Below are 14,607 nucleotides of genomic sequence, written 5' to 3' on the forward strand. Positions count from 1 at the left end.
CTCTAGACAAGGATATTTAGTCAGTCAGAGATTTTCTTGCTTCCCCAAGATGTTGCTGCCCTGAAGAGTGTGGGCCATCCTGCTTAAAATGCAAGGTCTAAAACTGCAACCTTCACTGAAGCCAGAAGTTGCTCCTGCTGACAGGAGAGCTAGTAACAGCTATTATACGCTGCAAGGTATGGCTTCACCCCACCAGCTTCCAGGCATCATTTATCAATGAAGGGGATCTGCATACAGTCACCCCACCCCCATCAACCTATCTCTCTTCAAAATGAGAAAAGAGAAGCAAGTATGCCTCTCCCATATACCTAGTGGAAGAGGTCAAATATCCATCCCCACTGCTCACACTCCAAAACATTATTTAATTAAGATTACAGTATTTATTTGGGCAATGAACTAGGAAGAAAAACAGTTTGGACTCATAAGATGATAAAACCATTTATCCCAAAACTACACAGAAAGAGTATAAACATGAGAGAAGAGGGAAGAAAAGAATAGCATCACTTCAGAACCAGCAAGAGAGAGAGAAAAACTCAGCCAAGCTGTGGGTAGTTACCACACTGACTTGTAAAATAGTGACTTATGTTTTCCAGAGAAGTAAAATAACACCCACCCACCCACTACTGGACAGAGCTAAGCCAATGTGATACTAATGCAATAAGAGATGCATTCAAGTCCTTTTCAATTAAAATAATACACTGAGTGGACACATCTCTTGTAGAAGTATATGCTCTTATTTAGTTCAGTAAGGGCACAAAAGATAATGTCATTGCACATCTTCTGTAGTTTTATTTTGCAGTTCATGGATGCTTTACTAATCAATGCAAGATGCATTCATTGGACTGGATTAATCCTGCATAAGTAATTTTTTGAAATTTCCTGCTGAAGTTATTTTTCATTTCTGTGAACAAATAATTTATTTGGATTTTCATATATCAGGATCATAGAGATTTGCCACAGTCAGATTTTAATTTTAGTTACATCTGAGTTGGTTTATATATTAGGGCACCGAGTTTTGCATGAGAGCCTCTTCTGAAATCTGTAATTGGTGTGGAACACTGACATGCATAGAATAAATCTGACAAGGTTCAGGGAGCTGGGTTCAGTTCCACTGATCAACATCTATGCTGCAGATTAACTGAATCTTTTATGGCATTACAAGCACTCTAGAATTCATTTGTTTAGCTTCCCCTCCCACAAACCACTCTGACCTCCAGTACTAGTAAAGCTTCTTTGGTTGCCATGAATTTTAAAACTCTGAACAAAAGAAGAAAATGAAATACAGCATCCCATTCTCTTGCTTCTAACACACATGTACACACCATCAGTCTCTCTTTAGTATAAGATAATTACTTTTAAAATATTATATTGCTACTTGCACATTCTGCCCTTTTGCCTTCTGACATGCAGTCTCAGTTGCAAGGATGGACGTTATAGTTGGCATTTTTTAAATGCTCAAAAAAATTGTGCATTCAATACTTCAAAAGACTTGGTCTTCCATTTTTTCATGAACAGGTCTGTATAGTCAGGTCAAAGGACAGCCTCAGAAGAGAAAGATGGTCTTGGATAATTCATGTTTTTACATGTTTATGTGATTAAAAGAATTTCAAAACACTGAATGTTAGATTATTTAAACATTTCATAAGCAGAGATTTGTCAGACAGATGTATTAGTACATAAGGTTTTATTTAAAGTTCCCTCGCTCTGCAAGCAAGCTTCATTTACACATTCTAATACTGTACAAAATTTACATTACTGGTTACTTGTATGGTTTCCTTGGTCATGCCTTCCCGAAAATTAGAAAGATTTACATATATTCCTCATAAATACTTTGATTATCATTGTTGTTTTTTTAAAAAAAACCTTTTAAATGGACAAGAAATTCCCCATTCTTTCCCATTAAAGTGGCACTTTAACAGTGGTGTGTGACAATGTCCAGTGGCAGATCCTGATTTTTTTTTTAATGCCATAAAAATGTTTCTTATTTAGAGTTGTAACAGGTTGACTTTTCTTATATTTATATATACATATAGATTTCTAAAAACCCTCCCCAAGTTATGATCGCACAACATATTATTTTACAGGGAATTCTTTTGATCTGAACAACACAAATAAATACAAACTAACAGAGATTGCACGATATAAGAAAAATGGGTTGAGTTTCCAGGACAAGTACTCCAGTTTCAGGAACTCTTAATGGGGACATCCAATAGTTATCCGTGTTAATTTTATTACTTTCTTAATAGCCCAAGTCTTAAAAGTGTGATTTTTCTACCTTTCCTGTAGGTCAACTACTATTTATGACTTCTGGCTACTCTTACCGGTGCCTCTTTCTTTCTCCCATATGCATCATAGTTGCTGAGATTTGTACATATAGCTTTTGGAAAGCTAAGCTTGATTCTATAACTGCTTTGCATTTTTGAATAGACATATTTTCATACAGATTACAGGCTAGATTTTGAACTGGCTGCTGAAAAGAGGTGGAAGTTCACAGTATCTGAGTAAGTATTTGAGTATCTCATTAGTCCTAAGAAGGGCAAAAACAGAAAACCCATCTCCATCCACTGACAGTGGGCCTCAACCCCAGTCTTTCTGTGCAGTTCTTCCCAATTCCTGGGCAACATAATCATGCCATTCAAAAGGCCTGATGTGACTTTGATGGAGGCAGGACAAGGTATGACAAGTATTCCATCCCCCAAAGCCTTGCACAGCACTAATGTGAAATGGCCATGTCTAGCATGCTTCAAAAATATTACATAAAGTAGAAAAAAAAGATTTAGGGCCAAACCAGATGTTAAATATGCATTTATATGATTAAACCCCTTTTTATTTTAAGAGAGTCAACAGCTTTTAGAAAGTGCAATTTATAACTGGGGAGGGGGCATGCTAATGGTTCTTACACCCATGCTTCTCTGCTCCAGACCTTTCCTACATACATTTCTTCTTGAAGGATCTTAAATGCATGTTTATCCTCGACCCTCCTTCCATTCTATGCTCAAAATTACCCCCTCCCAAAGTTGCAGCCCTGTTGGAGTTGAGTGGAGCAAAACTAAACATTACACCTGTTATGACAAATCTACATCCAGATTTCTTTTCATCAAAGGTACAAAGCTAGATTATAAATATTTCATAGTAAATGAGATCAAGGAATTACAGCTACTTGCTAATGACCTGCGATACCACACAATCTTAAAACAGAATTCAGTCTCTGGAGATAAAATAGAAAAAAACGGTATCTAATCAATTAGTTGATATGTTGGCTTTATTGAATTAAGTTTTACTCAGAGTGGACACATTGGAATTAATGGACCTAAGGTAGTCATGTTTATTAATTTCAATGGATCTACCCTAAGTAGGACTAATATTGAATACAACCCTTTGTTAACTTGCAGTTGGTATTAATGAATTAATTTAAGGAATAATTTGAAGCTTAATCAAATCTTCTTTTAAAAATAATAATAACATACATGTATAGGCCAAAATGTTTCATTCACTATACAGAAAAATAAAATCAGGATCTATGGATTACTCTGGATTTACACTAGTGCACATAAAATCAGATAGTTGCACCAGTCTGGTAAGTTACACCAGTTGTGGTAAGTCTGAAAATCTTCCACTTTTTTGGCTGTATTTAGGCATGGGAATTTAAGGGCAGAGTGGCCAATTTGTTCAAAGCAAAAGCATTACTATGGCATTACCTCTTATGGGCTTCCTTCTGATGTGTTGTTTGTAGAGCATGTGAAGCAGCCATGGATTAGGGTTAAAATGGGGAAGCAATTCTGCAATTCACTGCTTTTTGGTATCTCAATTTTGAATTAACTGGCAGCAAAATCATGACTTCAACACAGATCCCATGCAGATAAAATATAATGCACAATAATAATCTTGTTTGTTCACACAGCATTTGGATGTATAGAATTCTTTTTTCCTTTTAAATTTAGAATCAGTATGAGGGTTTATAGCAGAGAAAAGTGAAGATCAATCTGAAATGGCCATCTGTCAACGTGTGCAATGTTCCATGCATTCAAGCTACTTGTCTGACAAGATACCAGTCTATCTGAGGTGGGAGCTATATCTCGTCCTCTTTTAAAATCATAAATGCAAATGTTGGGATAGAGTCTTGTTGTATATAGTACCAGGAACTCTGTTCTTTAAAATATTTAAGTCACCCATTATTCCTTTCCAGAATTTAACAGTGTTCATTTCAATACTTCCAGAATGTTACTTGTTATATGGCACACACGCAGGTAGTATGACCGTAGAACAAGCAGGGCCTGCAAGTGGCTCAGCTACATCTCCTTCAAGCTCTGTCCAGGTTCCATTCTCAGGACTGTAACAAATAGTAGAAGATTTGTAGGCTCCCTGTAACAGAACACACTCTTGTTGAACTAGCGAATAAATGAGATCCAAGCAAAATAAGAATAACTTCAAGTAGAAATGAACCGGTCCTTGCAATGAATTCATCTTCACAACTAAAATCTATACACACTTCCTTGATTTAGACATTTCCTTGCTGTTTTTTCTTAACTACAACAGAGTCTTCTAGAGAGTAGGGCTGTGGGTGCAACAAGTGAGAGGTAGTGGGAGCCTGAGAATCGTCTGGGGGTTTCAGCAGGATTATAGAAATTATAACAGATAGATCACGAATAAGCACCATTTATCTTTGTGGAAGACCCATACAGGAAGGCAAGAGTCAGCAATGCACAGTGCTAGGGCCTCAACAACTGCCTGATGAAACCAACCTCCGACACCAGCCTTGAGTGGTTGAGAGTAGCAAAATTCCCCTACGGCATTTCTTCTTCCTATGCTTTTAGTGATAGAGTTTTATTGCTTTGAAAGAGTCTAACTGCTTGATTAGGAAATGAGCCGTTGCAATCAAGGACAAATTCACCAATGCAGTAACTCTAATAATTCTAGTATAAGTTTGTTATATTCTGCATATACAACTTGGCATGATTGGAATCTCATCCCTCAATCCAGAATTTTATCATCATTATAATAAAATCTTAAGAAGAAACCATTACTACTGATGTTCCAAAGCAGATTATAAATCAGCCAGATAGTTTCCATACATCAAAGATTCTGACAGTGATTTATTTAGATATGTATCATTCCTGAGGAATGATTGCAGCATGCTCTCAAATTATAATAAAAGGATCCATTTTCAGACAAAAGGAACATACCATACTCCAGCTGTAGCCTCCTACAAGGTAAATGCTGTCATCAAGAACTGCACATCCAGGACCACTACGTCCCTCTAAAATTGGAGTCTGCAAAATATTCCATTGATCGCCTTTTGGGTCATAGCATTCCACAAGCATGACATCAAGGTGCGAAAAACCTGTACCACACATTTATAAAATAATGTGAAACCACTTATTTTAAGAGCATGTCTATATCCATTATTAAAAGTTCTTTAACAATGACATTTTAAAAGAAGAAGAAAGGTCTGCCGTAGGAAATTTATCCTTAAAGACTAAGTTGCAAAGAGCAGAAGCAAGCCTTTTAAAGTAGGACAGTGAAATACTTACCTTTGTCATCTTCCGCCAATCCAATCAGCATCACCACAACCTACTATATTGTTGCTCATGTTTGCTTTTTTTGTCATAATAAACACATACTAAATTTCATTAGCTGCCAAAGAGCATCCATTAGGACAGTTACTGACATATGATATCAGACTGATTTTTCTAGTCTCATCATGTATGTGCCACGATTTGAGGGAATAATCCATTGGGAGGTTCAGATGGGCAAAATCTATTCAAATGAATGGGAGCTGCACATGGGCCTTACATAGAAAAACTTGTTGATAGATCATAGAATCATAGAATAGTAGAGTTAGAAGGGGCCTATAAGGCCATCAAGTCCAACCCCCTGCTCAATGCAGGAATCCAAATCAAAGTATTCCTGACAGATGGCTGTCCAGCTGCCTCTTGAATGCCTTCAGTGTCGGAGAGCCCACTACCTCTCTAGGTACTTGGTTCCATTGTCATATGGCTCTACGTTTTCCCCAATTCATTTTTTGATATTTTATAGTTCATTTAAAAAGAATTAGTGGGTGTTATTGTGTTTGATTTTTGTAGCCTTGAGGAAAGGTGGGGGAAAAGCTATGAACAAATGAACAAACAATACTATAAAAGTGTACAAAGAAATTGTAAAATGGTTGCAGTGTCTTTTTCAAGGAATCTGAAACTATCAAAGATCCCAGCTGCAACAGAGACACTATCATGAGGAAAAGGTGCTATTGACGCAGCCTAAAGATCCAGTTTCACAAGCAAACACTGTACTATTTATTTTGAGGAACAGATAAATTACAGTCCCTCTAAGCTCACAAGTGTGAGTCCATCACTTTGATACAAGAGCTGTGTCTTCTTTTAGAAAGCTGCAGTAAAAATAACAGAGCATTTTCTTTTTTCCAAAATGAAAGGAGCATAAAATACTATCCATCATTTATGCATCAAATAGAAATGGATTGCACTGAATGAAACTCGAAGAAGCCAAAAACTGTAGTCAGAAATTCTTAAAAGAAAGATTATAGTAAAGTTTGTATGTGTATTACAGATTTATACTAAATAATGCATTTGTTTGTATATGCTTTTAAGAATATACATACTAATAATTCTAATAATCTAAGGCTGTAATTCAAATCCCAAGCAGGGAGTGGTGGGGCTTAACAAAGTAACACTGCATCCCTGCTGCTCACACCAGCCAGGGCAGAATGCAGTGAGGTAGGCAAATCACTCTGGCAGCCTGGAGCTGGTGCAGTGATCAAGCCTGATCTTGTCATGTGATGGCAGTAGGACTGACTCAGTATCCAGTGGATCCTAGCCTTGCTCAGTACATCCTCCTCCTTCTCCTCAGCACACCCCATTTCAGGGCTTTCCATGAGTTGCTAGTGGGGAACCCACTGTTGGCACTTCTACCCATCCACACATTCAGTGGGCAGAACAGGGAGTTCCACACCTCCTCCCAATCACACCTGCCCCCAACCCATCACAAAAAGGAGGGGTTGGATTACAGCATAATCTGAGGGTTTATAATATAGGTCTCAAGAACACTCCCTCCATCAGCTATATTTATGATAGATCCAGCTGAGTATAGATAACCAAACTTCCTGAAGAACAGCAGAAGAGGGATTGATCCATCCAGATGACTGTGGGGGAGGACTATTTCAGAGGTGTGATGGGGGGGGGAAGGCTATTTTGCATTCTGTGTCCAGACTGGAGTTGGCAGAATTGTATCACTTCTACTCCTGTGTACTCCAAAACAACTTATATAAGGTGAATACAAATAAAAGAATGAATTTCAGAATTAACATTTGGAGACAATTTTTGAGACTAATAAGGGATTTTAAATGTTAAATATTACCCCTGAATTGTTTCTCAGCAGAGCCTTAATACAGCTTCTTCTCCGTCTACATATCTTGGAAAATGATTTACGGAGGCAAATACTGTTGGCAATTTGGGTCAAAAATAATCTGTTTGTTACAGTGAATTCATGGTGATGACAAATCATCCATGCTTCTGAGTAATGAAAGTTTCCATTTTTTTATTACTCATTTATTTAATGTACTGTTATAAATTTTTCAAAAATGCTGGCTCAAGCATCATGCTAAATTGTGTGGCAAGGTTTTTAACTTAGTTAACTATGACTAACCCAACAAAAATAGTGTTTATCAAAAGACAGAGTAATACATTGTTTTGCTATTAAAATGTGACCTTTCAAATGATTTCCTCCAATTGCATACAGTCGATCAGTCATTACAGCCAATGCATGGATTGCTCTCTTTGTGTTCATGTCTTGTTTTCTAGCCCAGACATCCATTACAGGGTCATAGCAGTACAGCCAGGGAACATATTCACCATTGTGGACACCTCCTACAAATAAAATATACCTTTGTTAGTTAAAGTGAGGACACCACCTTAAAAGAATTTGGTACATGGGTTTTGTTTTGAGAACAAGGGGAGTTTAGAAAACAACTTGCCTGAAATATAGATTTTGCCATTATGTACAGCTCCTGCATGTGCTGCCAAGGGCTGTGGTAGGGAAGATACATAACGCCATTCATTTGTCTCTAAATTATAGCATTCCACACTTGACAAGTAGCCAGTCTCATTTCTCCCACCTATCACATATAAGTTTTTGTCAAGCCGACAGGCATAAAAACTGGCTCTCCTAGAGAAAAAACAAATAGAGCAGTTAGTTGTAGTGACTAGAATTAATCCTGTCATTCTGATCTTACAGAACTTATCAGCTGCTATTTGAATAGCATTCACTCACACATTTATTCTTGAAAATCCAGATGACTTTCCCCAAAACACTGGCAGTACACTCCCATTCCCCCTGTCCCCAAAAGTATCATTTAAAATTTCAAGACTGTTCATTTGTAATTATTTTTCAACCTTCCACTTCCATTGCAATTCCTTATATACAAAAGAGATCATTTGGAAAAATAAAAATAAAAATGACAATACCATATGAAGCAACTACATTAGGAATGCTATGTACAGTGCTGGTTGACACACATCAAAAACAAAACTGCAGAGTTGAAAAAAATGTTCAGGAGTAGGCAAACACATTGATCAGGGAGCTGGAGCAACTTCCTTACGAAGAAAAGTTAATACGTTTGGGCCTTTTTAGCTTAGGAAAAAAAGCAAGTAATGGGAACCATAAGAGAGGCTTATAAAATTATGGATGGTGTGGAGAAAGTGGATAGTTTTTTTAATGCAGATATTGTGGGGATTTATCTTCCATATAATGTGATGGAGCTGCTTGGGAAACAAAATTTGCTGGCTCTGGCAGTTCACGGAGCTTTGTTTTTTTTTTTTCCAATTAATTTTTATTCAAATTTTCAAAACCAAAACAATACAAAAAGAAAAAACACAAATCAATAACTAATACAATAAAAAAAGAAAAAAAAGAAAAATATTGACTTCTGATTTGTCGTAGTTCAGCTATAAATCTATAATATATAACAAGCCTGTCTCTTAATAGATTATAAAATCACCTTCCTCCAGCGGTTATCTTAATTGGTATCAAATCTCATTAACATCATATCATTTTATTCTTCCACAAAAAGTCAAAGAGAAGTTTCCAATCCTTGAGATATATGTCCATCAATTTTTTTTCTAGATAAACATATCAATTAATCCAACTCTTCAAGTCTACTAAGTCCAGTAATTTCAAATCGCTCTTCTTCCATTATCCGTATTGGTTCCATCTTCCATCTTCCATCTTTACGCACTCAATAATCTTGCTGTCAGTCATATAATAAGAGTCTGATAGGAATTTCCTTTATCACAGATATTTTCTTGCCATCAATTCCGAACGTATCACTGAAGTATTGTTGCAAAGCCACATCTCTGTTCCTCTTTTTTACATGATACACTAGCACATCTCTTGAAGATTTTTCCATTGACACATAACAGGGATTAATTCTGTTAACTTTCTCCATTTCAAGTTCCATCAAATCCTTCCAGTCCAGGAATTTTTTTGAACCAATAATATCTTTATTTCCAATCTCTTCAATTCCTTCAGTTCCAAACCGTAATATTTGTCTCCAGGATCCATCACAGCCAGGAAATCCAAATCTTTTTCCATGTCCATATTTAATTCAATCTCCATAGTTTGAACCTTGCCTTTAATTTCTCTTTCATCCTTTTTTGGTTTTCCAGATCTATCTTTATTCTCCTTTCTCATAGAATCCTGAATTTCTTTCAGCTCCTGTCTCATTTCGTCAAATTCAATTCTCCACGCTTGACTATTATTTCTCAATTCTTGTTTTATTGACTTAATCCCATTCATTATTTTCTGAAACATGTCTAAAGATAAAGTCCCTTCTTGTACATCCATGATCTTCTTAATTGTCATTCTTAAAGCCAAAGGAACAAAACTCCTTCAATTTTCAATGTCCCAAGCAAAGAGCAGTTTATTTCTTTATCCAGTTACAAAGGAGTTAATCTTTCAAACCAACTGGCGTCACACTCTAGACAGCCCTTATCTCTTATATGCCCAGAAGTGCAAAAACAGCTTTAGTTCACAGCGTCCAATTCACTAGTAGCAGAAAGAATGAGCAGATTCGTCAAAAAAAAAGTAGATCAGAAAAAATAGTCCCAGACATATATTACACAAAAGTCTTATAAATCAAAAAGATTTTTCTTTTCTCTTCCAATCAGAAACCCCTCATCCGTTGTAATCTTTATAGTGCTATTTTCCATGTCAGCTTTTTGCAATAAAAAAAAGATAGGCTATTTTTATTTTCTTCCCCCTTAGTTCCGTGAGTAAAAGAGAAGTAAAGTTTTGACTCACCCAGGTTCTCTTAATTGCTGATTCTCTGACAAATCTCTTTAGCTGTATAGATAAGAAAGTAATAAGCATAGACAGGAGGATGCTTGCCTGTTAGTCCGTTTCTTTAAAGAAAAAAAAAATGGGTCACTTATTCAGCTGAGCTAGCTAGAAATCCTCGCTCCGTCCGAGCTGCTGGAAGACCTTCTTTCACAGACAATTCTGACGAATTCCAGTCTTCAACAATCACAACAAAGCTGTGTGGGAAATCTCACGTTTCTTCCTTATCCGGAAGAAATTATCCCCAGTCAAAAAAGACCCTTCTGACTGGATTTAAAACTGAAAAAGTTTCATCCAAGACGGGAGCCCGTCTCAGAGCTGCACAGGTGGAGGGATCCTCCTGGGAAGTCGCAGTTCACGGAGCTTTGGATAGTGGACAGCTGAAAAATCTATGTGGTGGTATTTCATTGAAGGCTATTGTGAACCAGCATCCTCTGTGATATCACAAGGGCTCCTGAGGCACACCCCTCCTAGTGTGCACAGTCTGAGAGTGACATTTTCTGCAGCATCTCAAGGCATTCTGGAGAACATATCATGGAGCATGCACTGTATCTGCTTCCTTTGCTAGATCTACTAAATGATTAGGATTTGTCCTAGAAACATGCTACCTCAAGCAACTGCTTGGAATCTTGGTTGGGTTGGTTCAGGTTTGGTCAAAGCTATACAACGGGTTCTAGTGTATGCACATGCATGTGCACACACAGAGGTTTTCACATGAAATGTATTTCATTTTCTTCAGTGTAAATGCTCCATACACGAGATGCTGAAGAGAAATGAGAATCTCCTGTTCATGTTGACCTCATTATGTCCACTGGGCCACCTAGTGAATTGGGGTGTGTGATTGGACTATGAAACAAATCTCTCTGAGAATTCTGTGTGTAGTCTTTTAGAAGAATACTTTATTTATAGTTGTGTCAATTAACACTCACTCATTGTTATGGAAATATATGCAGAGATACTCAGTGGTCTGAGCTGCGTATGTGCCAGTATGTGTATTTACCCAAGTAGAAGGCTTTTACTCTGCATTTAGATCACTTAGACTTAAGTCTTGGTAAAATAAGAAAAGCTACTTTATTTATAGAAATTAGATAGGAAAGGCATACCTAATTCTAACTAAGTTGGAGGCACAATGCCTAGACTTGGGTATTGTTCTCATGGCTCAGGAGAGCGAGCAAAGACAAAGATGTCTCCCCTCTCCTTGGACAGTCAAAGAAGACAACAAAGGAAGGAGGGGCAGGTCAGCTTCCCTGAGCATATCAGTTTACAACAGAAGGAAGTTAGGCAGAGAAGAGCTCAGGCAAAGGTAGGCAAGCCTAGCCAGCTGGAGGACCCTAACTCTATCTTCCTTCTGGAATTCAAACAAAATAACCCAAACAGGAGTTGCTCTTGCCCCACTTCTAACACCCCTTCTCAACAATGGTTCAGCCCAGGAGGCTTATCTTGTCTTGCAGCGCAGTATCTGACTTTGCCCAATGCCTTCATCAGAGCGTCTGCAGTCATGTCTTCCGTTGGACAATACTACATCTAGAGTAGTCCTCTGTGTTAGGTATCTCTAATGAAATTGTGCTTCACATCTATCTGCTTGTGTATACCCTGTACCAGTATATTATCCCAGCAAGCAAGTAGAGGCCTATAGCAAGATATATTTAGCATGTATTTGTTAGTTAGCTTAAAGGATTGTATTCCCCTTTAGAGCCCCAGCATCCTTGGGTATGCCAGATCACCTCATGACCACCTGGGATCTTATCTAGGTGTTCTAATGAGGATATGATGGCTTGCCCAGTATGATGCTGGAAAAGCACCTCGTTACTTTGAGACACGAAAGGAGCATCGTTAGGGGAAGGTACCTTGTTAACTCAAGATGTTAAGGGAAGCTGATAGGCATAGAGTCAAGGGTAGCTAATTGATTATTGCTTGGCATAAACAGGTGGATGAGTCAAGGGACGGTCAATGATAAGATAGGGCAGTAGCTGCTCGTTAGCCACAGGTGGACAAGTCAAGGGACGGTCAATGGCCAGATAGTGCAGCAGCTGCTTGTTAGCAAAGATAGAGAAGATATGGTAAGCATATAGTTTGCCAAGGAAGGATGCCAGGGTACTTCCAGAGAAGATAATATAGTTTTCTAGCAATTAGTCTGCTTTTGAAGGTGTCCTGTGACAAGGTCAGAATAGCCAATTAGAAGCAACAGGTGCCATGATATGTTATTTTGATGTCTGTATGCTCATTAATCATTTATGTAATCCTAATAGTTGTATGCCAATTTTTATGCTATAAAAGTGTTTCTTGTCCCCAATGGGGTGTTCAGTCTTGACACCAGCTACTGCAGAGCTGTGTGGCTGATCCACTTTTATTGGGAATACTTGGCTGTATGCTTGTAAGTTTACTCAATAAATTTTAACTCTTTGTAAGCAAACTTCTGGTCTGCATCTCATCTCTGGTAACCCAAAACAACCTGAAGTGACACAGCTCGGTTCATGAACTCACCCCTTCTGACTCCATAAGTCTGATGCATCCTTGGTTATCTTCATGCATCACGACAGGCCCAGTTATAGAGATGCCTAAATCTTTGAACAGTTCAAGTAGCCATGTCAGCTGTGTGCTTGCTTCACAAGCTGACACATACTCTGCTTCTGTAGAAGAGAGTGCTACAGTCTCTTGTTTTTTTACTTGCCCAGCTGATCACAGAATTTCCAAAATAGAAGATGTTTTCACTGGTGGATTTTCGATCTATAGTGTCTCTTCAGCCCAATCAGCATCTGCATATCCCACTAGTTTGGGATCTCGGGTAGCCACTAACTTCAGTTTCATGGTTGCAGTGCCCTTCAGATATCTCTCAACTCTCTTGATTGCTTCCCAGTCCTTCTTGGTTGGCAAGCTGTTTCTTCTGCACAAGTATCCCACTTAAGAACATAAGAACATAAGAAGACCCGGCTGGATCAGGCCAGTGGCCCATCTAGTCCAGCATCCTGTTCTCACAGTGGCCAACCAGGTGCCTGGGGGAAGCCCGCAAGCACGACCCGGGTGCAAGAACACTCTCCCCTCCTGAGGCTTCCGGCAACTGGTTTTCAGAAGCATGCTGCCTCTGACTAGGGTGGCACAGCACAGCCATCATGGCTAGTAGCCATTGATAGCCCTGTCCTCCATGAATTTGTCTAATCTTCTTTTAAAGCCATTCAAGCTGGTGGCCATTACTGCATCTTGCGGGAGCAAATTCCATAGTTTAACTATGCGCTGAGTAAAGAAGTACTTCCTTTTGTCTGTCCTGAATCTTCCAACATTCAGCTTCTTTGAATGTCCACGAGTTCTAGTATTATGAGAGAGAGAGAAGAACTTTTCTCTATCCACTTTCTCAATGCCATGCATAATTTTATATACTTCTATCATGTCTCCTCTGACCCGCCTTTTCTCTAAACTAAAAAGCCCCAAATGCTGCAACCTTTCCTCGTAAGGGAGTCGCTCCATCCCCTTGATCATTCTGGTTGCCCTCTTCTGAACCTTTTCCAACTCTATAATATCCTTTTTGAGATGGGGCGACCAGAACTGTACACAGTATTCCAAATGCGGCCGCACCATAGATTTATACAACGGCATTATGATATCGGCTGTTTTATTTTCAATACCTTTCCTAATTATTGCTAGCATGGAATTTGCCTTTTTCACAGCTGCCGCACACTGGGTCGACATTTTCATCGTGCTGTCCACTACAACCCCGAGGTCTCTCTCCTGGTCGGTCACCGCCAGTTCAGACCCCATGAGCGTATATGTGAAATTAAGATTTTTTGCTCCAATATGCATAATTTTACACTTGTTTATATTGAATTGCATTTGCCATTTTTCCGCCCATTCACTCAGTTTGGAGAGGTCTTTTTGGAGCTCTTCGCAATCCCTTTTAACAACCCTGAACAATTTAGTGTCGTCAGCAAACTTGGCCACTTCACTGCTCACTCCTAATTCTAGGTCATTAATGAACAAGTTGAAAAGTACAGGTCCCAATACCGATCCTTGAGGGACTCCACTTTCTACAGCCCTCCATTGGGAGAACTGTCCGTTTATTCCTACTCTCTGCTTTCTGCTTCTCAACCAATTCCATATCCACAAGAGGACCTCTCCTCTTATTCCATGACTGCTAAGCTTCCTCAGAAGCCTTTGGTGAGGTACCTTGTCAAACGCTTTTTGAAAGTCTAAGTACACTATGTCCACTGGATCACCTCTATCTATATGCTTGTTGACACTCTCAAAGAATTCTAATAGGTTACTGAGACA

General features: G+C 38.6%; 1 protein-coding gene across 3 annotated transcripts in view; it reads right to left on the bottom strand.

Annotated features, from left to right (window-relative positions):
• Positions 1 to 1,667: 1,667 nt before the first annotated feature.
• KLHL14 (kelch like family member 14) overlaps positions 1,668 to 14,607 on the bottom strand; it is a 116,348-nt gene continuing 103,408 nt past the window's right edge. For all 3 annotated transcript variants that reach the window (XM_061598027.1, XM_061598017.1, XM_061598009.1), the window contains exons 6-9: positions 7,985 to 8,175; positions 7,719 to 7,877; positions 5,184 to 5,341; positions 1,668 to 4,362 (exon numbers count right to left, since the gene is read on the bottom strand). In XM_061598027.1, the coding sequence (XP_061454011.1) occupies positions 4,222 to 4,362; positions 5,184 to 5,341; positions 7,719 to 7,877; positions 7,985 to 8,175 (649 nt within the window). In that variant the 3' untranslated portion in view covers positions 1,668 to 4,221. The remainder of the gene's footprint in view (positions 4,363 to 5,183; positions 5,342 to 7,718; positions 7,878 to 7,984; positions 8,176 to 14,607) is intronic.

The sequence above is a fragment of the Rhineura floridana genome, chromosome 1 (genome assembly GCF_030035675.1).
Source record: "Rhineura floridana isolate rRhiFlo1 chromosome 1, rRhiFlo1.hap2, whole genome shotgun sequence".
NCBI lineage: Eukaryota > Metazoa > Chordata > Lepidosauria > Squamata > Rhineuridae > Rhineura > Rhineura floridana.